Source organism: Hyalella azteca, unplaced genomic scaffold, assembly GCF_000764305.2.
Source record: "Hyalella azteca isolate HAZT.00-mixed unplaced genomic scaffold, Hazt_2.0.2 contig3646, whole genome shotgun sequence".
Taxonomy (NCBI): Eukaryota; Metazoa; Arthropoda; class Malacostraca; order Amphipoda; family Hyalellidae; genus Hyalella; species Hyalella azteca.
This window is the reverse complement of record NW_025933888.1, coordinates 2,046-27,285: the sequence shown is the minus strand read 5'-3', so window position 1 is coordinate 27,285 and position 25,240 is coordinate 2,046. Positions and strand designations below refer to the sequence as shown.

Below are 25,240 nucleotides of genomic sequence, written 5' to 3'. Positions count from 1 at the left end.
AACATGGCGGGTAACGCGATATAAACTCAACGTTGAAAGAGATTTCAATTAAAAACAATTAGGACTACAAATGAACAGAATTTTATGTGTACCAAACGAGCTGAATTAAAAATTGGAACCGAGACAAACGTGTGCAAAAGACGGTGAGCGCAGAAAAACTACAAATAAAACATTTTATTATGAAAAGAAAACGACCGTGAGAAAAAGAACAGCAATCGCGGCAGAGATGTAATATAAATGCGAGAGGGAGAGATTGCTCTCACAAACGCTGGACAAGTAAACACGGCAGCCCTTTGCTGCCGGTAAAAGTTCAGTTATTGTGTGCTAAAGTTAGATTGCAAACATCATTTCTTCTATCACGCTCCTCGAAAAAATATGAATTGGAACTGATATTATATTAAAAAATGTCTTGTTTGAAGACAAAAGTTTTTGATACTTTTAAAATTAAATTATTTGCGTCAGATATATTGTGGCACAAACAAAAGGTATCAAGCACAGCTGTTTTGTGGCACAAGCACGTGGCGTCAAGCACAGCTGTGTTGTGGCACAAACACACGGCGGCAAGCACAGCTGTAATATGGCACAAACACACGGCGGCAAGCACAGCTGTATTGTGGCACAAACACACGGCGGCTACAGCTGTATTATGGCACAAACATACGGCATCAAGCACAGCTGTATTGTGGCACAAACACGTGGTGTCCAGCACAGCTGTATTATGGCACAAACACCTGGTCTCCAGCACAGCTGTATTGTGGCACAAACACACGGCGTCAAGCACAGCTGTATTGTGGCACAAACACACGGCATCAAGCACAGCTGTATTGTGGCACAAACACGTGGCGTCCAGCACAGCTGTATTATGGCACAAACACCTGGTCTCCAGCACAGCTGTATTGTGGCACAAACACACGGCATCAAGCACAGCTGTATTGTGTCACAAACACCTGGTGTCCAGCACAGCTGTATTATGACACAAGCACCTGGTGTCCAGCACAGCTGTATTGTGGCACAAATAGATGCCGTGCCGCGGTAAATCCTTGCAAACAAATGAGGGTGTCATTGCGTCACGCTTGAGGGCGCTTACATGCTATTAGATTGCGACACGCTCTTGAAACTTCAGCTTTTTATAGCACGTTGTTGGGTGGTCCACTCGGTCCGAATGAAATGTTAATGGAAATAAGTCATCTGAATAAATTTTATAATGACCCGAATAATCTTTAATACAAATGGGCCTGTATAAACGTAAATTTCTGAGCAAGTTTTCCTTAGTACACAAGCGTAAATTTTGAGGCTCTGTTTACTCGTCTGTCATCTTTTATAATTACTAGGTTAAGATGATAACAATACCATAATAAAATTCTAACCGCACGACCGTACCCAGAATGATAAAAATTGTTTCTAGAACGTTTTTACCAATCTTTACCCTATCTAAAATACATAATTTTCATGAAAATCAACTGTGCGAAAATCATGAATAATTTTTGCATGAAAATCAACTGTGTAATAGTCCTAGCACTCTACATCGTATGGTATAACTGCAGAGACAATATATCATTTGTCAATGTTATTTAATTATTGCCAAATTGCCGTAATGTCAACTAGCATCAACTGGCCCATGTGTGGCATTGAAAATTTATCGCATTGACTCTGTATCTTATTAAGAATGTGTAGCATTGATCAAGTATCGAAGTGAAAATGTATCGCGATATCACTACGAAAATGCAACATTCATAAAATTTTTTCATAATTATCACAATGAAATGTATCATAATAAAATTTGATAATATTGAAAAATTAAACGGAGGTTTCTTTATCGTATTGGGAATTTATCGCTGTGAAAATTCATCGCATTTAAAACGTATCACATTGAAATAATATAATAATAATTAATACATCGCAGTGAAAAAGCATTACTGTAAAAATGTATTGCTTAAAAAACTCTAGCGCATGCATGGGTTGTGGGTTTGGCTCCTGCGGTGGGTTCATCTGCTACAAATGATGGATGGTTGAAAAAAGGGTTCGAAAATTTCATGCCGAGCGTGATGAACGGGGAGCAGGTGTTGCTCGGAGTGCTGCTGTAAACAAGCTTCCATGATTACACTACGATGTGGAAATTCTGTGCAGCTGATCTTTCCTATGATCTGTACATTTTTGCAACACGGTCGAAATACAGTAGAGCATATTTATGCTTAAGTAAAATTTTGTATATTGATATTTCAATAATACAGCCAAATTTCTGTAGAGTTTTTATTTACGCATGGGAGGCACTTTAAAATTCTTGTGACCTAATGCACAAGATTCCAATTTTTTTCTTTCGTAGTTAGAGTTGAGGAATAAAAGTTATGCAGAGAGTTATTAAAAATATCTGGATTAAAATCAATTGCTTAGGTAAGGTTCTCAACACAAGCATGTGACATTTACTTCAGAGTCTGGCCATGCAGCTGATCGTGCAGCTGTTCATACAGCTGATCACGCAGCTGATTATCCAGTTAATTACATGACCGCAAGTTGACGTTAACAAGCTCCTGGATTACTCACTCAGTTCCTATTGATTGCAGTGCAGCTGATCAGTCACAGTCTGCCGCGCAGCTGCAGACTGTGACTGTCCTGATTGCAGTAGAGCCCCACCCAAAAAAATTAGAGAGACTTTATTCAAATATTGAGGCATTTTTAGCGCATTTTCTTATTTACAGAGAAAAAGACGCTATTGTGCTCGTCATGTCCGTCCGTCCGTCTGTCTGTCCGTGACTTCACGGACGGACGGACGAGAAAATGCGCTCTCAGTCCCTCACTGCAGTGAGTACTGAGTTATATTTTTTGTCGTTGCGTAGGTTATCCTAGCCCGGTTAGGCCCGGCAAAAAGTGCATGTCAGTGCAGTGGATAAATATGTCACTATTTAGGCAATGTGACCCATTAGTTCTTTTGAGTTCAGTTGAGTTAAAATCAATTGTGTGGTTTTTCATAGCGGTTTTATTTACATAAATCGTCTGCTAGTGTAATTATCTGCTCTGTAGGGTACGGAATTACGCATAAAATCTTACTCTTTAACAGGTGAAGAAATGCTTCATTCGATCAAAGAACATTATAGTTTTTTAAGGTCAGGGTAATATTTTTTTCGCTTGTAAAATTGTTAACGACTACATGCTTACATTCATATATGTAATATTTAACAACGGTTAATACGGGTAGTACAATAATTTATTTACCTCAGCTCATTTTATTACAGTTCACATATCTCTTGATAATAATCGTCGCAGTCAAATAGTACGAAAGCAAAATAATAGGTATTTATATTATCAGTCTGCTTATATCGCAAGTTCACAAGGAATTTAAAAGCAAAGAAAACAAGAAAATTCACCATATCGATATTGAAAATCGATATGGTGATTCAATATCGATATGGTGAATTTTCTTGGCGTTTCCTTTGCTTATGAAATTACTAGCAAAATAATAATTTTGTTTTCGTACTATTAGTTTAGCACTATTATTATATATATTATTTCGTATATATAATTATAAGCAAAATGAATACGGTCGTGGTTAATTCTAGGCACGTTAACGAAATATTACACAGGCGCTGGAGCAGCCCAACTTGTTCATTAGAAACAAACTCCTTGAAGCTCTATTAAGCTAAGAAAATAGCTTAATAGAGTGGATGTTAAAGCACAACATTTGACTTTATTTTAAAGCTAAAATTTAGATATAGTTTACCTATAGGAGCTCGATTAGTAGCGGTTTTGCTGTCAGCTGAGCTATGTGCACGTGCCGAACCCCTAGTAATTTGGTAAAATTTTTTGTTATTTTACTGATTTGCAAAGAATATGAATTTGTCATTATATATAGATTTGTTCGATTTATTTCTTATGCTATGTTTTTTTGTATTGATTTCCAGAAACCGTGTGTTCATTTACTGTTCTCTACGACATTAAAGACGTACAATTAGCAAGGATCTTTGCAGTGGACATGGCTGAGAATTTGGTTCTAAAATAACGATTTGCATTTTTTTCATTATTGACTAGAAAGCTCAATGAAACTTACAATGTGCACGTAGTTTGGGAAGCAAAAATATGCTCTTTTTAATTTTTATAACGATACTTTTAATTGTATTGCGACCTACTTGAAAATATGAACCACTACATACATCAACAAAGTATCATCAAAATAAAAAATCACTTCATAAACGAACCCATACTCTTCACATTATTGACCAGCATTTCCCTTTAGGTCACGAAATTCATTAAAACAAAACGGTACTCACTGCAGTGATTGACAGATAGCGCATTTTCTCGTCTGCGAAAACGTGAAGTCACGGACGGACAGACAGACGGACAGACAGACGGACGGACATGGTGAGCACAGTAGTGCATTTTTTTCATAAATGTGAAAATGCGCTAAAAAATCATTGAGACTTTGTATTAATAGCGCTGCACTTTTTGTATCTGGTATGGGTCATCTTGACCAAATTTGGCCCGGCAAACGAGCATCAGTTTTGCGTGTAAAAAGTGTATCACCATTTGGTCAGTATGGCTCATTCATTTTCCTGAGTATAAAGCTGAGCACCGCTTCTTTAATATCCTCGTACGAGGTGCTAAGAGGAGGTCGTCCGAGCTGTTAATGACCGCCACGACATCGTCTAATGTCCGCACACTTCGCTGGTCTTTACTTCACTGCTATTTGGGCTCGAACAATGAATACGATTATAACGGGTAATGTTTTCCAGGGGATTTTAAATGATTTCTTGATGAAATGAATGCTTTGATTACGCAACATGAACTTCAAGGAATTTTTGAATGAACGGGGATATATTTTACGGGTGATTTTAAATGATTTTTTAATGAGTGCAGTGATTCCAGGTGATTTATTTAGCTTGTCTACTCCAAACTTACGGCTTCACTTCAAACATTTCTAAATTTCAAAAATCTGATTATCACATAAAATAAAATATTGAGTGAAAAAATGATGCTTCATCTAATTACCTAGAAGGCTAAAATCTGTTTCTGAGTTTCGAGATACAAAAAAAATATGTATCATTGCAAATCATGATATTTGACTTTTTCATTTTTTGCACCCGCTTCTAGTATATTTTGTTGAGTCTTGTTGTATCAGGGTAGCAGCTTAGCAAACTTGAAATAACTATAAAATTCTTAATCCAAAGATAACTAAAGTTACTGAATAATCGTAAAAACCTTTTTTTCACTGAGGATTAACATTTTTTTAAAACGCCAATTTAATTCAGTAAATCTTCATTGAAAACCCTTCAGAGAAGGGTTTTCCAACGAAGGGCAGAGAAGGGCTCCAACATCACTTTTTTAATTAACTCCTTTAAAATTTTACGTGACCTCAAACCAAAGAATTTTATGAGCCATGATTCCATCATGCAGACGTGTTGCAGTTTAGTTTTTTGCAATTTTGTCCCCATTTAAACTACTCGCAAGATGGCAAATTCCTTCCAAATTTGGACCTCATCGGTAGCAATGAAGAGACGCTTGCGTGGCTATCGTAGTCTGGTGTTGTGCTTCCGTGGACTTTACTGATGTGTCCCGACGTCCTCAATGTATTTTTGATGGCGGTTTTCACTGCACTGAATTGCCGCGTGAGTGCTCGCCAAATTGAAATTCAGAACAGTGTCGATCGAGTGCGAAGCTCCATGAGTGCAGCAAGAATTGATGGAGAGTGCTAGTAAACTGCAAGAAAACTGCAGCGTAAAGTTGATATTGGAAATTTTTTGTCTCTCAAATGATGATCATATCCCAAAACCAATTTTCTTAACGTAGATAGAAAGGCCAATAAGATATTTTCTTATCTGAATCATTAGAAAGACTAAATATTTCGCAGGGGAAAAATGAGAAGTCTGAAACACTTTTCATCAGCGGTTGACAAAAAAAATTAATTAAAATATCGTTTATTACAGATTAATGATAACCTCCGCAATAATTTGTTTTATAAAAAACTGAAATATATGGCTGTTCATTATAAAATTAGATCAATGCATTACAATTTTACAAGTGCACGTATTTTCAATGACAAAAATATTCATCATGAATGATCCTGTATGGGCAAGAATGGGAGCAGCTGCCGCCATATGGCCAGTGGGGGTGCGGTATGGACACAGTCAAGTAATATGATGCTTATATAATATGGTGCTTATATAATATGGTGCTTATATAATATGATGCTTATATAATATGGTGCTTATATAATATGGTGCTTATATAATATGGTGCTTATATAATATGGTGCTTATATATAATATGGTGTTTATATAATATGGTGCTTATATAATATGGTGCTTATATATAATATGGTGCTTATATAATATGGCGCTTATATAATATGGTCCTTATATAATATGGTGAATATATAATATGGGGCTTATATAATATGATGCTTATATAATATGGCGCTTATATAATATGGTCCTTATATAATATGGTGAATATATAATATGGGGCTTATATAATATGGTGCATATATAATATGGGGCTTATATACCTGCTGAAAATATACTGCGGTGCCCCGGCAGGAAAATGTACGGTCTCACGAGATTATCGAATTAGGTTCTGGTTGCTTACATACGCGACACCATCGTGAGATATTCGTATCTTTCATCATATTTTATTTCTTATTCGTGGTTTTCCAGCTGCTGTAAAGTTCTTAAATGAATTAAATGTCTCAATAAAATTTTATTTTGCTCATAAATGAACCAAATGTTTACAGTAGGATTTAAAATTATCTAGAAACCCTCAAACATTGGTAAATGGATTGTCTCGACAATCAATTTATGATCCTATATTGGGACATAATGAATAATAATTCAGCCGTAATAGAAAATCGCAACCTAACTGAATATATTTAATTAAGCTATTATTTTGCATTTGAACGGAAGTAATTCAAAAAGGCACATTTGTACTACCTAAATGTAGGCGGGTCAGTATCGTGTTCAATAAAGTTCGTACAAACACATCCAGCCCTTGGAAGTTATTTAAAGCTCTGATAGCAGTCGACTATAATATTCTACTGCAGGAGTCAGCGGCCATATTATTAAATCTCTATTAATTAATTACACGTATCGGCAAATTTCTCGTCTGTGATTGGTGGGTTTTGGTGAGAAGCTGCCAGTGATTGGCTGACTGCATGGGGGTTACAATTTTTTTTATAGCATGGCCCCTGAAAAACAGTAAAACACGACCGCCCCGCTATGTTCGTGACAAGAAGCACTTGACAAAAACCTCACAGATTTGGCCCAGCATGTGTTATGCCTCAAGAAACAGTATAGATAAAGAACTGTCCGATCCATTTTTGCTTACTGAAGAACAGAATTGGATTAAACATACAGCTATAAAAATCAAATCATTTTGTGCGGAGCAAAAATGAGTGGCAAACAAGTTGGATAAAACGTTCCGTAAAAATAACGACTTGCTGCAAAGTTCTTTTCTGCTGTTTTCAAACCCTGAAATCACAATTGTAAAAATGTTATATCAATTTTCTTCAGTCACTCGTGGGACTGAATTTTAGTTGAGTTTGCATTAAGCCAATTTTCATTTTTTGCTTAACTATAGTAGTTGCAGTAAGGGCATTCCGGAGAAGAAGTTGTGTTGCCATTTGAAATATTTTCACCAAACGTTTTCGCATTTTCCTACAAAATTGAGACGAGAATCGCTGGGCTTGCCTTCTCTGGGCAAACGAAGCCAAAAATTTAATCTTTTCTCACAACAATTTTGCTGGCGCCGGGCCGAGGGCATTCAAGCAGCCATATTTTAAGTTGATCATTGGTCCAAATATCGACTCTAGGGAACTTTATTAGACAGAAGCCTGCCTGTATAAAGCGTCCTCGTGCTCCTGCTCTCTAGTACGGCAGCCAAACGGGCTTACTGAACTGAGTGAAACGGGCTCAAAAAAGAGAATATATTCGAGCATTAATAACAATTTCATGGTATATGAACAATATTCTTGTTCATACAATAGCGAAGTATTGAAAATATTAGGACTATTCATACTATACTAACTATTCTAACTACTATACTAACTGAAAGTATAGAAGCAAAAATATTAATCTGGACGAATCCCATCTTGTAAAATTTAGCGATATGCGCTGACAGAAAATCAAACAAGTTATTTTTTTCGATTTGATTATCAAACAATGCCTGTCGTTCATTGCCTGTTCTATTACTGCTTTCGCTGTTCACTTTGTTCAAAGTAACACATTAAATAAGAGGTCAATAATACAACTTCTAATACAGACCTTACTTACTTCCTCTTCTTCTTTCAATTTTCATTGCATGCATTTGCATCCAGCAAACTGATATGTGGCTATGGCGACCGTTTGATTTCACAGTCAAGCGGGTCATGAGTGATGAAAAATTCATAAAGTTAGCTCGCACGAACCGAGCCCATGAATTCGTGGACCAAGCTTTAGTGATAAATAATTCACAAAGTTAGCTAGCACGAACGTAGTATGGTATTCTTGGATCGAGAATTCATTGTAAATGATGCAATTCTAAGAGCAATTGGCAATAATTATTAAATTTTATGGGGTTCTCACATCCATAGACGCCTTGATTATCGATATCTCTAATTGTTGTGTAAATTTTGCGTTTTCATGAGATTAATGCATGTTCTTTTATAGCAACGCAGTGCAGAAGCACCGTTCGTGCAGCAAAATGCGAAAAAAATTTATATAAATAAAAGTTTTTGTAAACTTTCAGCGAATAAATGATTAAGTTAAAATTACTCACTGAAAAAAATTGAAGACATTTTCTTGTCCGAATTTGACCTAGAACAGCCTGGCACAGTTCCTTTGTAGGCCAGACGTTTGCTGATACTGAAGTTGAATTTAAAATACAGTGTTGCCCGGATCTAATCTAGGAATTTATATCGACTCTAATTGTGACATCACACAGACAAATGTTTGTGTAAATTCTCTTTCAGCTAAAACAAGTCTTTCTATAATAGTACAGCTAATGGTTGAAATTGCATTAGAGTCGCGCCTCTGGTCCCACGGGTTCCAATTAATGCAGGAGCACGAGCAGCAGCAGCGCTAATGGTCGACCTGCTCTGACCTTGTTTAGCGCTATGTCCTCTTGTGAAGCTGTTTCCGGACTTTGTTCCCCAATGTGTTCTAGGGACATTGTTCTACAATTTGGTCTCGGGACATAGTTCTACAATGTATTCTCGGGACGTTGTTTTTCAATGTGGTCTCGGGACATTGTTCTCCATTGTGTTCTAGGGACATTGTTCTACAATTTGGTCTTGGGACATAGTTCTGCAATGAGTTCTCGGGACATTGTTCTTCAATTTGGACTCGGGACATTGTTCTCCATTGTGTTCTCGGGACATTGTTCTTCAATTTGGACTCGGAACATAGTTCTACAATGTGTTCTCGGGACATCATTCTTCAATTTGGACTCAGGACTTTGTTCTCCAGTGTGTTCTCGGGACATTGTTCTCCAATGTGTTCCCAGGTCATTGTTCTTCAACGTGGTCTCTAAACATTGTTTTAATGTGGTCTCTGAACATTATTTTTCAATGCGACCACGAAAAATTGTTATGCAATGTGGTCTCGTAACATGTTGCGTTACGCGATGCTGTTACAAGAAGTTGTTCTTGGAACGAGTTACTGCAACTTTATTTTGATATGTTTGACGTTTACTGATGTTGCTTCCTATTGTTTTTCGCTGCTGGTTTGAGACGATGTTGTCGAATGACGTTGTTAACGAATGTAATGAGACATTATTGCTTCATAAATTAGTTTTGCGTTTTTTCGTGGATGGTCGATGTTTGTTTTTTTTATGATGTTTAATTATTAGTTGTTGTTGTAACTTCTATTTGGAGTAGTTTTTGTACAGTTTCATTGAATTTTTTTATACATTTTCGTTCCCATTCAAATGGTTCTTATTACGCCATTGCAAAACTTTAAAAGTTTCGTATTGGTTATGGCAGAATCTTAAAAAAACTTATTTGATTGACCTCATTTCCAGCAGGTTCCCGTTCTGTAATTGACATTTTAAATGACATTGTCTGACATAAATTAATTCATTTTTTGTTTTGTTCGGATTCCCTCTATCGCCAATTAGTTATGTGCGAAATTTTTACGAACAGGTTACAGACTATTTTGTTATTGATCGATTTCTATTCAGTATATTTTGTAAAATCAATCGAAAATGCTTCTACTGACTCAACTGGATGATTAAGAGGTAATCTCTACACCCTGAATTTTACGGGAATTACATTTTTTATAATATTTCCATTTAAGATAGTTATTCCAAATCATTCATTATACAGACGTTAAGATACACTTTGGCGTATCAAATGCATCCTTGCCTTTCATACTCAGGGAAATAATTGAGACCTTGTCAAAATATCGATTTCCGTTCGTGAGTGGGTCATCTAGACTCGTTTTTTGCGTGGCAAAATGGTGTATCAGTGTTGGTTATTTATTAATATTGTTTATTTATACATTATATATCATGTATTTATCTTCACTGAAAGCAGTAGTAAGACACTGAATATTGATTACTAGAAGCCTTAGTTCAGCTGCTTTGCCACACGTGTTGCTGTTCTAATCTTTCTAGTATTCAGAGAAAGTGAAAATTTCAATGAGAAAAATTTTCTCATTCATTTGAAAACATACATACGATGTATTTATATGCACTTTCTATAGCTTGGGTTCCAAAAAATGCTTTTTATGATAAATTTTTCTTAAGACTATATAATTTTTAGGAGTTCTCGATAAAAGAGTTTATAAACTCTGAGTTCTCGAATTTATTTATGTATTAGGTTGTTATGTAGACGGTAAATATTTGGAATGTAAGCACGAGTAATCAGGAAATTACAATTCTTGTTTTGTTTTAATAGTTTTCCATAATAACAAATTTATTCCAAAGCAATGTTAATTTGTGAACCAAATTGTAACGATAAATATTATTTTGTCATTTTTTTCTCGCTTTTAAATTTTTTCACAAGATTAATGCAATAACCCTGGCTAAGAAATGTTCAGGTGGCATGGCATACAATTTGTGCTGCACTAGAGAAGGTGAGTGAAAATATCTAAAAACATACCAGCATCCATAATCAATTTATTTGGTAAGAATTGCAATGACAAAAGAAAAATAATACATACATATTAAACTTATTGATTCCAATAATCAAAACAAGTAAATTGCGTCGGGGTATCGCAGAAACACGCCTTTAGTGGAGCTAAAAATTTACCAACAAATATTCACAAAATTAAATAATCAAATAAATCCTACAATATCTTTGGTTACATTTTACATTCATTCCGCACTGGAGAATAGATTGTTTCGTGCGCTGTCATTGGCCCAAAGATTGCTCCTTGATTGACGATCGATAATGCAATCGCGATGAAGTCCACTCATCAAAATTCATGTCTGCTTTCTCAAAAATTCTCCCGGAGGAGAATTTCAACTGCTAGCAAGTCGATAATCGAAAGGTTCCACTTCAACCATGAAACAAAATGACTATTGGTAAATTTACCGTATATATTTTTGTGCATTGAATTGCGTTTGATTATTGAATTTGATGTCTAAAAACCGTCAAATATTTTTGGTATTGCGTTTGAACTCTCAATGGCCATCGGGAATGGAACGGAGTGTCTAACTGAAGCTCTCAGTGGCCTAACAATGAAACTGCCATCGAGAAAAACCGTTTATTTCGAAAAATGCCACTTGTGCAAGCATTCTAATTAGTAGAGACTTGAAGAATAATTATTCATTTTTAAAAATAATAAATGATTTCCCGAAAAATAATAAAATAATAATTTATAAATAATTTTAAGTTGCATGGATTCCTTCGTTTTATCACGAGCTTGAGCAGCATGCACAGAGAGATAACGGTAAAAGAAATACCAAATGTTGATATCATAAATTATTTATTGATGATACACGCATCCATTCGAGAATTTTTTAATGAAGATCTAGCACGGAGCGTGACATAAAGAAAAACATTAAAGCGGAAGAGAAACATTCACAAATGCAAGCAGGCGTTACCAGGAAAATAGTATGAGCGTTCGAACGTACTTTTAAAGCTAACGCTACAGCGTCCCTACTTGGCCAGTCATTCTACCCCCCGTAAAGTCCACAGATACTAAACCTTCCATTGCATTCCATTAATAAATCACAATCATAGAAACATCGAATTATTACTCACCCTCGCAATCACCCATGGCTGCGTCACTTGGATAATCTCTGGTTTACCTGTCCCAAATACTGCAAATGTTCAATACAGCGAGCTTTTCCACTCTCTTTCTCGAAAAGTTCACAAGCGACGAGCGACACGACACCAACGACCTCACCTGCCCAGCACTGGCACTTGAGTGGCAGAGGCCCGTCGGTGCCAGCGAGGGGGCTAGGGCACGCCTGGTGTATTAAAGAGCCGATGTACTAGATCTGAGGGATATGTAACAACTCTCCAACATTAATCCATTTTGCATTATTTCTTGCGATCGTGTTTGTTATTTCAAGAATGTGCGGTTGCTCATGATTAATTAGGTCAAATTAAATCATAATTGATTTCTTACCCATCACAATTTTTAATAATTACAGCTATGAAATCGTGTCTATCCCCTGTCTATCAGTAGTCTACTCGTACACCAATGCATGATGCATCAACATTTGCATCAAAGATATAAACTTGTAGGAATAAGTTTTCCTACATTCAAAGACTTGGAATTCCGAAATTCATCAAAAGAAACCCTTAATATATTACACGGATTTAAAACATAGGAAAGAATTGGCCCAGTTCAAAGTTACTAGACCAGAAGAAAAAGTACCAGCAATAAGATTGTACTCAGCACATTAGAGAGCACGCAGCGCGTAGCACTGAAAGTTCATGTCGTGAGAATTGAATATTCAGAAGAGAGAAGTGAGGTCAAGTCTATTGATGACCGCTGTGATTTCAATGTTATTCTTACCGGGATAGTGAGAGGCCTGAAATAATCATAGAGCAGCGTTAATTGTGGTGAGAGTAGCGTACTGTTGTCATGTGATGCGACTGTTGTCATGTCATGTGATCGTAGCAAAGTCAGCCTGACACTAGGAAAGAGGTTGTTTTAAACAAGAGATATAATTAAGTTCCTATAATAATGCTATTATAAAATGACTGTCTTATGTCTAATTACTTCTCATGTTCTTCAGTATAATTTATATCATGCTGCTGTGTTTCTAATGGATTCAGAATGTCTTGGTTGTTTAAGCTTACGTGGAACACAAAAAAAAAAAAAGAAAAAAATTACCCTGGTTGGGAACAACAAATTTCTTAAAGACGTAAATAGAATGTGTAACTGTGTGGGGTTACTATCCTGCATCATTATGCCATCTATGAGTGAAGCAAAATAAATCTTTAAGTATTAAAATTTAGTTTAGGGGTAATGCATGGTAAGTATTAGGTTAATGCATGTTAGAATTAGGTAATATATGAAGGTATTAGGATAATATAGGGTAATTCCTGGAAGAATACAGGGTAAGACTTGGAGTAATATAGTAAGGTAAATCATGAAGTTGGACACCTTCAATTTATTCTTTCCCAGAATTCAGCTTTTCCCCAAGAGCCTTATACTTTTAGTTTCAACAGATTTTGAATGATATAGACTTCTGCTCGTTTAAATTGTAATTTACTCTCCAAAGATCTGTTCAAATTTTTGAGACAGCGTGAAATGTTATCTGCGATCAAAAGGGCTCGCGACAAACGAAGTTTTCAACTAACTCTTGACTCTGCAATAAATTTTTGGGGGAGAATCCATGTGGGTCTCAGGGCGCAAATTCAAGCTTGGGAAGGTAAAGACGTCATCCCCTTCAAGAGGTGCAGACTCAAGCTTGCCTCTTGTATGCTTTCTCTAAATCAGGAGCCAAATGTTGGCCAACCGTGGTGTATGATGAATGACACGGAATGTATTAGATATTCATGGTGAGTTTCGTTTTTTAGACAAACTTTTGTTCATCAGTGTCTGATGTGACCAAGTGTTGTGACTGCTATCAGTCTTCCGAGAGTCAGTAGCTTCAAAGTTTTTCTGTGCTAGCTACCGTAAATTTTTTAGAAATTCTTTTAATGTTTTCTCTATTATGGAATAGTTGCAGTATTCCGTCCATTATCTCTATCTTGTTTGGAATTATTCCAAACGATGGAGCTAAACCTCTTCTAGAATTGAATAATTTCTAATCTTTTCAAAGGGTCAAAATATATCGAGGATTGCTCAAGTAATTTAATCAGATTTTGTCGTTGCATGGAGTTCTTCGGCTTTGAAGATCCCAGATTTTAACGTAGGTCAATCGAAATTATAACAATTTAAAGGTTCAGACGGGCACGAAGGACGTAAACAGACCGTAAGAAGATATGATGTGCGAGAGATGGATTGAATTACTAACGCGTTCAAACGAACGTTTCTCAAAAATATTCAATTACAGAAATTCAACAAATAAAGTTCAAAAAAAGCTGCTCACCTTATTGAAGCAAAAATAAGTGAACATACATAGCGGAGTGCTTTCACAGGCATTATATAATTGCGAGATGGCAAGTAAATATAATAAACAGTAAATGGAATTTAAAGGCCACTATAGATTTAGGCTTGAACACTTGCCAATTAAGAGGGGTTAAAGTTAAGAGTTAAAGCGTGACCCGCCAACTGAATTAAGTTTCCAAAAGATACCGGAGTAATTTACCGTTTAAATAACAGTTATTGAAATTTATCTTCGCGAAGAGAATTTACTTTAATATGAGGTTTATTTCATGAAGCTTATAACATTCACGTTTGGCGGGCGAGGCAAAGCGTTCAGAAGAGGTGAAAAACGCAAGCTCCCCCAAAATTAAAGTACAAATTATCAAGGGTTGTGAATAACAAATAAATTAACAAAATTATTGGAGTAGAAAATATATGAAAGCTATGGAACAACATGAGTTATCACTGGAACAGGTAAACAGGCGCGAGTATTAAAGCTTGCTTAATCAACTTCTGGTAAAGCGAGTTAAGATTCAAGTAATATGATGTCAACAAGAGCTGCGGCTCGGTCTTATATAAACGAGCCAGCACTGCTTCTTAATAGTCGCTCTTCAAGAGGCCAGGTTGGGATTTTTTCCAAATAATCTTCTGTCGAAAAGTTTAAATTATATTATATAGATCTTCTATGGCAACTAATAAGGAATGTTAAAATTTAAATTTCTATACAATTCGTTTTAAAATTTAACGCAGTCATTTAGCGGCCAGGGAGGTCGCGACTTTACTTAATCGGTTCTTGAGGCTTTCCCTCCAGCGAAACCGAAGTCGGGCAACGCTGGCCGCCAACATACAGATTATCTTCAGCCACCATCCGTGCTACTCCCACCTGTGTCGTTCCTGTTGCCAACCTTTGTGCTCATCCGTGCGTTGGATTATTGTCTTGTGGCTCCGTACGGATGATGGAACTGCACTAGGCAGTACCACCTACTAGACGACTGGGGTGGCGCAGCTCGATTTGCCCCTTCCGTGGACGGCTCCAGCGATTTGGTTTATTTGATTTTCAATAAATCGTATAAAGATTTATTATCATGCCCGATCGTTGTTTCCCTGTCCTCGCCACGACATTATTTTCGTCATCTTCGTCCGTATTTTAAGTGAAATCAAAGGATTTCAATCTCGTATTTGCACGTGAATTTATTCTTCGTTTTTCTCGATTAAAAAGTTTGACTGAATAATTGAGGTAACCATTATTAACGAGGTGTGTCGGGTGCGATGTCCTCTTACAAAAAACTGTAAAGCTTAACTAAGTACATAACCACACAATAGGAGTCATGAAAAAAACATATTAACAATAGTATTATAATATATCTTGCTCTTTAAATTCGTTATTTCATCAACGAATTTCGTGCCAGGCTAGAGCTCATTTCCAAAATTTCAGGGAAAGTTCATTCAAAAATTTAGAACGAACTTACAAACACAAAACTTGTTATTTTTTCAATTCTGCAACAGAAGAGCATGCTGAGGAACTATAACGCACTTCCTTTTGCTGAGAAAGCATCCTATTTTTGAAAAGCTTTCATCGGCTTGTAAATAAGGTACAGTGCTGAATTTAGGCCACGGTAAAAAAAAGCGACGAATTTCCTGGCCTTTTTAAGTCCCGACTCGTAATTGAGCTTGGCCTTTTCCAGAATCCTGCTCACAGCTGCCTACCCACTGCAGGTTCGCCTTTAAAAACAGCACTCGTTTAGACGCTCGAACAAAGCTTGTGCATCTAAGATGCAATGCGGGCTGCGAGTGCATGCACTGAAATGCGCAATTTTGCTTACATTTAAAAAGAAGCAGTATCTGGCATCATATGTATAATATACGTACGTATAAGAGGCAGTATATGGCATCATATGTATAATATACGTACGTATAAGAGGCAGTATATGGCTTAATGCAGCGTACTTCATGGAAGGAATGATACGCGTGATGCTAGTGCACTACAATCCGACTTCAATAAATTATATAAAAATGATGACCGTATAGCGTTATTTTAGAGTGCAAATTAAACTAAATAATGATGTGGAAGTTGCCAAAATTTCCAATGACAAATTTAATTCATAAATATTGCATTTATTACCTTATCCTTCAGTGCCATAAATAATTTTATGTGGGCGGCTATATAATGGCTATGGCTTAATGTAAAAACCTCATGGGAGTTTCTTAGATCAAATTATATCAAAGTTGATATTGAAATAAGTTTCCGATTATCTTGAACAAAGCCTATGGTAGAAACCTAATTTTTAATGTTATTTATCTAATTCTTGCTGCAGCCGGACTCGGGCGGGACATTTAGAAAAAATAAAAAGGTAATATTGTCTAAATAGTGACACACTTGCTGCGTGTATCACAGATACGTCCTTCTTCTCTGGGCTGAACTGGGTCAAGATGACCCACGTAAGGGCAAACAAACAAGTGCATTGCTACTTGGACAAGGTCTCATTAATTCCACTGTGTGGAGTCGAATGATATATCGCAAGATCGCCTGAGTAAACAGACGTCTGCACCACAAACAACACTTCGAGGCTGATGGACGAACCTTGTCTATTTTGGCCGCGGAAAACACCGTTTTATAGTTTTAAATAATATAGATAAGTAATATAATTAAATAATGTAATTTAACTCTATAATATAATTCAGCGGAAAACACCTTGTTATGGTTTCAAATAATATAGATAAGTAATATAACGTAATAAATTGATATAATTCTACTCTATAATATAATTAAGCGAAGAACACATTGTTATGGTTTTAAATATTATAGATAAATAATTTAATGAAATAATGTAATTCATCAATAATATAATGAAATAATGTAATTCAAATATAGTTCAACGAAAAAAACTTGTTTTAAATAATGTAGACAAATAATATGATAAAATAATATACTTCAAAACTTTTTAGCAACCACTATATATGCGTACTATTGATTTTTGAGTAATAAGATCACTTGATTGCTTAAATCGCAAATTTGCAATAATTTACAAGTAAAAAAAAAAACAAAAATAGGAAACAAAAATTAAAAATTGTATTAGAAATAGTGAATTTTTGGGCTATTCCCTTTTGTTCAAATATTTGTTATGAATTCGTATGTAAACCCTGACAACACAGTCCGTAGGAATATACTTCCAGAGAAAGTGTCAATTTCAGAAACATGAGTTGAGGAATGTTTAAATTCTGTTTACAAATATCAATATAATATTTATCAGAATATTTTAGTTACCATAAAAAAATTGATTGGTCATATTCTCAAAATATTGACACTCGCTACGCATGTAGCACTTACACGCCACTATGCCGGGTTAAACCGGATCATGATCACCCACATCAGTGGTATAAATACGTTGCTAGGTCGCTGTTAGGGGCAACGTCCTGCTCATATCTCTTAGTGTGGTGAATAAGTATCAAAAGGCCGTTATTATGATATGTTATCAGGAAATAACGTCGTTACAATTCAACGCCTTATTTTAGTATTTGGGAAAATTCAATAGGAAGATAACTTGAAGGAGGTCCATGCAACGATTGACGCGTACAAATTTACAAGCAAGAATCGTTCATTTTAAATCTTCGATCATTCAACAAACAATCTTTGATACTTTTATTGAGTAAAACATCAAATTTCCTATCTTCACCTTTCCATGTTTTCACCTTTAATAATCCTACCAATTTTTTCAGCAAAAAAAAGTTTCCGCCATCAATCTTTCATGTTTTCACGCTTAACAATAATTTATAAATAAATCTACTGGCAATAGTTTCATCTATTGCCAGTAACATCTACGTTTCATCGGATACTTTTTCAGATGATCGTAGAAAAAATCACGATTTATTTGTGATATGAGTAAGAAAAGTTCAAATTAATATGGATTGGTACTTAGCTAGTTGATGTGAAATAGTATACCAGCAATAACAACTTTTTACATTTGTTCAGAAAACATGGCATTTTCAAGGCAAACTACTGAAATCATCCATTACCATCAATGGATTGAAGCATTTATCAAAAAACTATACAAATGTGGTTTCCTTTAAATATATGAATTAACCATGCTGTAGCCGCAGTTTTATCGCATAGCGCGTAGCCTTTGTTTCACAGTTGACAAGTTCTCTCTGCGCTACTTATATGCGCTATTCTTTGTCTCGATGCCGGCCGGTAAGGTGTGGCGTGGAGACGCTTAATTTAACTGTACGTAGAACTGTCATATATCACTGTTAACTTATACATTCTTACATTTTCAGACCAATGTAAAATAATTTCAACCAATTGTTGCCAGTCATAACTTGTGACCCGTTTATTGATGAAGTAAAGATCGTCATTGAAAATTTTCACTGTTTCCTTCTACGACATGGTTACTTGTATTAATTACACGCTAAGGTCAGCAAAACGTGAAGACCATTTGATTAAATGGTACGTAACCAACCTAAGTCAAGAGATTCAGCGGTTACACATGCAGAAATTAACTTTTTCGGAGAAATAAAATATTTTCTCTTTTGAAATTTCTCGTGAACAAATTTTTAAAATAATTGTATGCCCTTCATTTCATTATCACAGCTTCGCTCAAACGGTAACTTCTTCCCTTAAATATCCGTCAATAAATATAAAAAACTCTGATAAATGAGAACTAACCACTCAAAATTTACGTTAAAACACGTAAAAATATACAGAATATTTCAATTGTAGTATTGGTGGGGGGGGGGCCACCAATACTACAATTGAAATATTCTGTATATTTTTACGTGTTTTAACGTCAATTTTGAGTGGTTAGTCAGCTCGCGCGTTGGCAGGGTTGCGCCGAGCTACAACTTGTGTTGCAAATCGAGGCAACGAGGCTGTTCTGCAGCACGTTTTTCAGACATAACTCACGCGCGTCACGAGACAGCCTCGCAATTAACGTGCGGTGCAAAAAAAAAAATAATTACAGACAATTTTACCCTGCCGTTGACATAAAAAAGACGTTGCCACGTTAGCAGTACAAACAACCATAGAGGATTTCTCGTGCCCTTGGCAGAAACTTGAGTTTAAGTTTTTTAATAACGTATAGATAAAATTCGCTTTTTTATAGAAAGTGAACCGCAGAATAATACATCAATCGAATACCGGGAGAAAAATCCGAAAACACAAATTTAAGAGTGAAAAAATTATGAATAAAAAAATCCGACAGCAATGAAAGTAGGTAGAGTTCACACATATCCAAACAATTTACGAAGAATGGATTAAAATTCAGGCTGACGGTTACTACGTGAACATAGCTCAATAGATCGACAGGCGAACTGAGCTGGGAAAGCGTTGAGTGTGCAAATGCTGGTTACAAATTGAGAGAGCATCGACGCAAAAGAAGACATTTAAATAAAATCATACGTTTTTCTTGATGATGTATAAAATCATAACTGATGAAACACATGCTTGCAAGCGAAATCTAAAACGCACGAAACTGTTTTTTTTTACTTTTAATCGATCCAGGTCGCCATTGCACAAAACATCGACCAGACTCTCGCGTCAGCGGGCGCTCAAATGGTCAATCGATCATGACCCTCGACGCTTGTTGCTTCTGACTTACGTACATAGCTTCTCGACAAATATGTAAGCTCACCTATTAAGGTTTTCATCAGGTTACCATGAACTAGGAAACAATCAATAATCAAAATCGAAGACAAATTAAAATTAAGCGAATAAGAAGTAAAACAGACGGACAGCATTCGATTAAAAAGTTTAAGGGTATTTTTTTGCAAACCAAGCTTATTAATTAAAATAAGATCGCAAATTTTAGGCAACTAAGTTCTTATGGTCTCAGGCAGGGAAAAAATATTGTCACGCATTCATTGGTAAAATATCCCTGCAGTTTTCATGTACTCGAGAAGATTATCTATGACACTTTAATAAAACAACGTCATTCATTTTGAACGTATATACGAACACAAAGGAACATCTATAATGGGGCATTATTGAGTTGTTATAATGGCTTGCGCGTTTATTTTGTCCGTTGTTCTGTCTAACATACTCGTATGTAGGCTTAATGGCGATGATTGTTTAATGGATAATTGCTTCAATAGAGTTTAAATAATAATTGCTTCAGCAGAATTGCACTAGTAATTGCTTCTCAGTAGAATTGCAGTAAAAATTGCTCCAGTAGAATTTGTTTGCAGTAATATCTGGGGTACAGAATCCATCACGATTAAATGTTTGTTAGAAGGAACTATTTAAAATGGTACTCATGGCACTGAATCCTGTATGAATTAAATATGATAAATAAAGTACTGAACACGAGCGTTGCAGAGAAATTTCACTCGTTCTTTAAATTTATGCTTACTATTCTAACAGATCGAACGTAGGATTCGAACTTCAAAGTTTATCGTGTTTCAAGGGACATTTTTGCATTCACCAACTGACATCTTCTTTGAATCCGGTATATTTTGTGGCACTAAACGCACAGTTAAGCAGCCCAGAACAACATGTGTTGTTCTGGGCTATATAATATTTAAATAATTTAAGAGAAAATATAATATTTAAGTAAGCCAGCATTCCTATGCTAAAATTATCGTCAAATTATTTATGGTTGAATAAAATATCAACCATAACCATAACCTGTCGTATTTAGATCGTATAAAAGTTCTAATATCAGTAGTTCAATTCAATAATTTCAATTAAATAATTTCACCAAAAATTTAAAAGTAAAGAATCGCCAAGTAAATTCTTCAATAAAAACGTGAATTTGCTGCGCGTTTTATTAGTCTTTAAATTTTTGGATAAATAACTTAGAATAATTTTTGAGAAAATAGTAAACAAATAACCTAATAAAATAACTAGTATTTCTCTAATATGGAGAACCAAAAATCACTCACCGAACATTTCTGCATCTTCTTCCAGTCTGGGTGGATAAGTAGTTCTGTTCATTGGGTGTACGACGTCCTTAGAGTTTTCGCAACCCATCCTGTACAACGCAAATCAAGTTTTCTATAATTCAGCACTTAATGATTTTATTTAACACTTCCGGCATAAATTAACAAGAAAATTTTTAATGGGTACATATTATTTCAGATTTTTGTGTGATGTTTCCCATGAAAGTTGTACTCATGGGAAAAAACTTTTTCGCTACCGTTGTTTGTGTCTTACTTCAATGTTGGTTGTGTCACTTCGACTCAATTTTTCACTTTCATAGAGATTTTTTTATCTAGAACTAAATATCTTTGCTCAGATGTTATGGCTATTTATAAGGTTCATTCATGCCTACTCGTCATGGTTAACGAACGTTGTTCAAGTTATATGTATTGTTAAAAATTGGATAGATCACTAAAATTAAAAGGAATATTTGTGTTTTTTATTCGAATTTGTTTATAATTTTTAGCTCACATGTTTTATTTGAATAGTAATAATAATAGTATTAAAGTTACATAAAATTTTAAATTAATAATTAGGAAAGAGCGATAGGTAATAATTAATGAATTTGGTACTGCTAAACCTAAACACAATGGAAGAAAAGCAAAAAAAAAATACAACACAATTAAAACTATTCTAATATGAACTTCAAGATAACATCTACAATACACAATTCAATGCACATTCTGTAAGCTGAGGACTGACCTGCGTGTTCGAACCAGCTGAATAGCAATTAAAAAAACATGTCCGCTGCACAACGGATGACTTTTCAGAGAATCGAAACAGCGTTTGTCTCTGCCTTAGCTTAGCGGTTCACATGTACGCTGCTGGAACTAATTGCTTATTTAACTCGTTTTAATATTGGCAGAAACAAATGTTGACATTAGATGGCAATCAGAATTTAATGTCTATTTTGATATTCAATAAGTGAGAGGATAAATTTACATGTATTATTTTTCCTCGGAGATATAGTGTTTAGTACCGAAGTGATTTTAAATCCTAATTATCCAACTATTCATGTACTTATATCAATTCTGTTACAACTGATAATTTCTATTGGTTTCATGTATAAACAATCCAGCCTCTGGTTTGCCAGGAAGTATGCAGTAGGTACGCAGGATAGAATTATCGAAAATATTATTATAAGCGAAAATTGAGAAAACCTCAAAATGCTCACAAACTGCGTAAATTTTGGGGGGTTTCTATAATACGATTAAAGTTAAATCATGAACGTATCGATTGCGATGAGCTTGCTACGTGAATACAGTTTAATTTGAATAAAGTTTGAATTCTTCGATCCTTTACAAGCAATGATGATTTCCAAAAAGCCTTATGCCAGAGAGGCTTGTGTGAGCAAACGATGTCTAGAGGTCAATCATTCCCCCGAATTCATTCCGCTTTTCACTTTCATTGAGTGTACCTCAATGAAGCTGGACTAGGTTTAGGTTTACATCTAATATGACACAAAATGCCAACAAATACGTTTTTCATTTTCACATCAAATTCAACTACGATAAGACCTCAGTCCTTATTTCTGAAACATTTTTATGATCGATCACACACGAATATTGTCCATGGATCACTCAGGATTACTCACTGCCGCCATGGAAATTGGTTAGCGTGATGGGAAGAAGTTTAGCCTTCCTTAATTACGTTCTTATGCGTTATTGATTCTCACGTGAGGATGGCGACCTCCGTGGTGCGGATATCGAACTCATACGACGGAATGAGTGCGGATATCGAACTCATACGACGGTATGAGTGCGGATATCGAACTCATACGACGGAATGAGTGCGGATATCGAACTCATACGACGGTATGAGTGCAGATATCGAACTCATACGACGGAATGAGTGCGGATATCGAGCTCATACGACGATGTCAATCCTTAATCGAATAAAGTAAGTTCTTCTGCACCATAATTTCCCAAGCAACTTGCCAGACGATCAATATAATTGTCACCTCAAACTGGCGTAAAATTAAGCACCAGAACTGGATGTGAGTGCACTAATGTCCCCTGCATAAGAAAATTAGAGTCCAATACTGTATATTGCTGACTACTGAGGCAAGGCCATCGCATTGACCAGCTACATGTAACGGCGCAGTTCTAATCCACGTAATTATACATTATGTCCACTTTTTTTAAACATTGATCATTCAAACTATATTTAATTAATCCTGTTTCATATCTACTCCAATTATTCGTGCATAATTTATTCAATGCATTTATGCATCATTTATTAGCATTAAAGCATAATTAGCCTTATACATATCCTAATAAATGAATTTTCAATGCATAACAATAATAGTTCTACTTGAATATTGTAGTCATGAAAACTAAGAGTTATAAATGTAATAAGTGATATAAAAATTAATAATATTCATTTATTTACTTATTTGATTAGCAGTCACTAATGCAAAAATTTTTGCTTTCGATAAAATAAATAGTTTAGATTGAAAATATGAGCTCAACATGGCAATTTGCAATGGAGATACAATCTAGCGTACCGTAAAACGGGGTGACTTGGACCGTTCTTGACGCTTACCTTATTGGGATCCAACGTGAATAAATATTCACATTCTAATATATAACATCCATCTCTATATTGCATTTGAACGTTATCTCGTGGTATTTCATGAGCCATAAACACAATTTTTCTACGACATGAACAATATGAGTTTAGGGTTTTCTTTCCTTGAATGTCGAAGCGGTCAAAGTCACCCCGTTTTACAGTATAATTATATATTTCTACCGAACAGCATGCTTAAAGTATTAAATAATATTCGACTGGCTGAAATTTTTAGTTTGCATACGCATAATTATTAGAATGGTCGATAGTAACTTATTCGACAGTAAGTCAACTTATGGTCGATAGTAAGTAATGGAAACAGTAATTTATCTTAGAATATTCTGGAAACTGTATTCTATTTTTAGAATACGAAATTTTCACGACTTTTGTAGTGAATCCCAAAACGTACTTAGTCAATTCGATGAGATGTCCTGAAGAATTATGTCACGTAATATTTGAAATATAACATAAATATTTGGAAACAGAATATTCGTGATGAGAAACCGGTAATGTTGATCCAATTATATTGTTTTTTTTTAATCGTAACGGTCGAAGACACACAACCTTCACGGTGGACGCCCATGAGGGCACTGAGTCGCGGAGTGATTAACGTGAGGGTTTGAGGGAGAATAAAGTGGGTTAAATGCCACTCATTAGAGCGGGTCAGGGTCAAGCCCTGAAGGCCGCTGGTACTGCGCCATTTGCTGAAAATATAATGACATGAATAAGAAGATTCTTGTGTATTCATCCAGGAATATTCCCAGATAATGAGTATAACAGGAAAGTATAACTCAATTTAAATATTATATTTAATTCAAAGGATGTGCTTGATAAATAAATAAAATAGTAATCTAGGACATTAATGATATTGAAGTGAATTTCATTTAAAATTCCAAATAGGTTGCTATTTTAGCTTAGCTGAGTTTACTTCCATTATTGTTACTTAAACTCTACTTGAAACCTTCCTTTGTTGGCAGATAGTAAATAAATTCCTGCATTTTTATGAGCTTATTATACTTTTCGCTTTTTTACAGTTTATAACTATTAAACTGAATATCAAAATATATTAATTTGAATTGATGAACCGAATTGAATATAACCTAAAACATTTAGACATGGATGGTATTAGGACTGACTGTCAAACTTCGGTTCAAGGCAGGCTGTTCCGAAAAATTAGAGGCCGGGGAACATAGCAGCGTTTAAATATCATGAAGTGATCTAAATTAATAAAATTGATAAAAATTCAGCATTAGTAAGTGTTTTAATTTATTTTACAAGTAATTATTTGAAAAAATCTTTCTTTGGA

General features: G+C 35.3%; 1 protein-coding gene across 1 annotated transcript in view; it reads right to left on the bottom strand.

Moving 5' to 3' along the window:
• LOC108669919 (cilia- and flagella-associated protein 91) overlaps positions 1–22,112 on the bottom strand; it is a gene marked incomplete at its 3' end in the record, with an annotated part of 50,280 nt that extends 28,168 nt beyond the window's left edge. Inside the window, 2 exon segments of the mRNA XM_018157360.1 lie at positions 21,330–21,418; positions 22,069–22,112. Coding sequence (XP_018012849.1) covers positions 21,330–21,417 — 88 coding nt within the window.
• Positions 22,113–25,240: the final 3,128 nt, after the last annotated feature.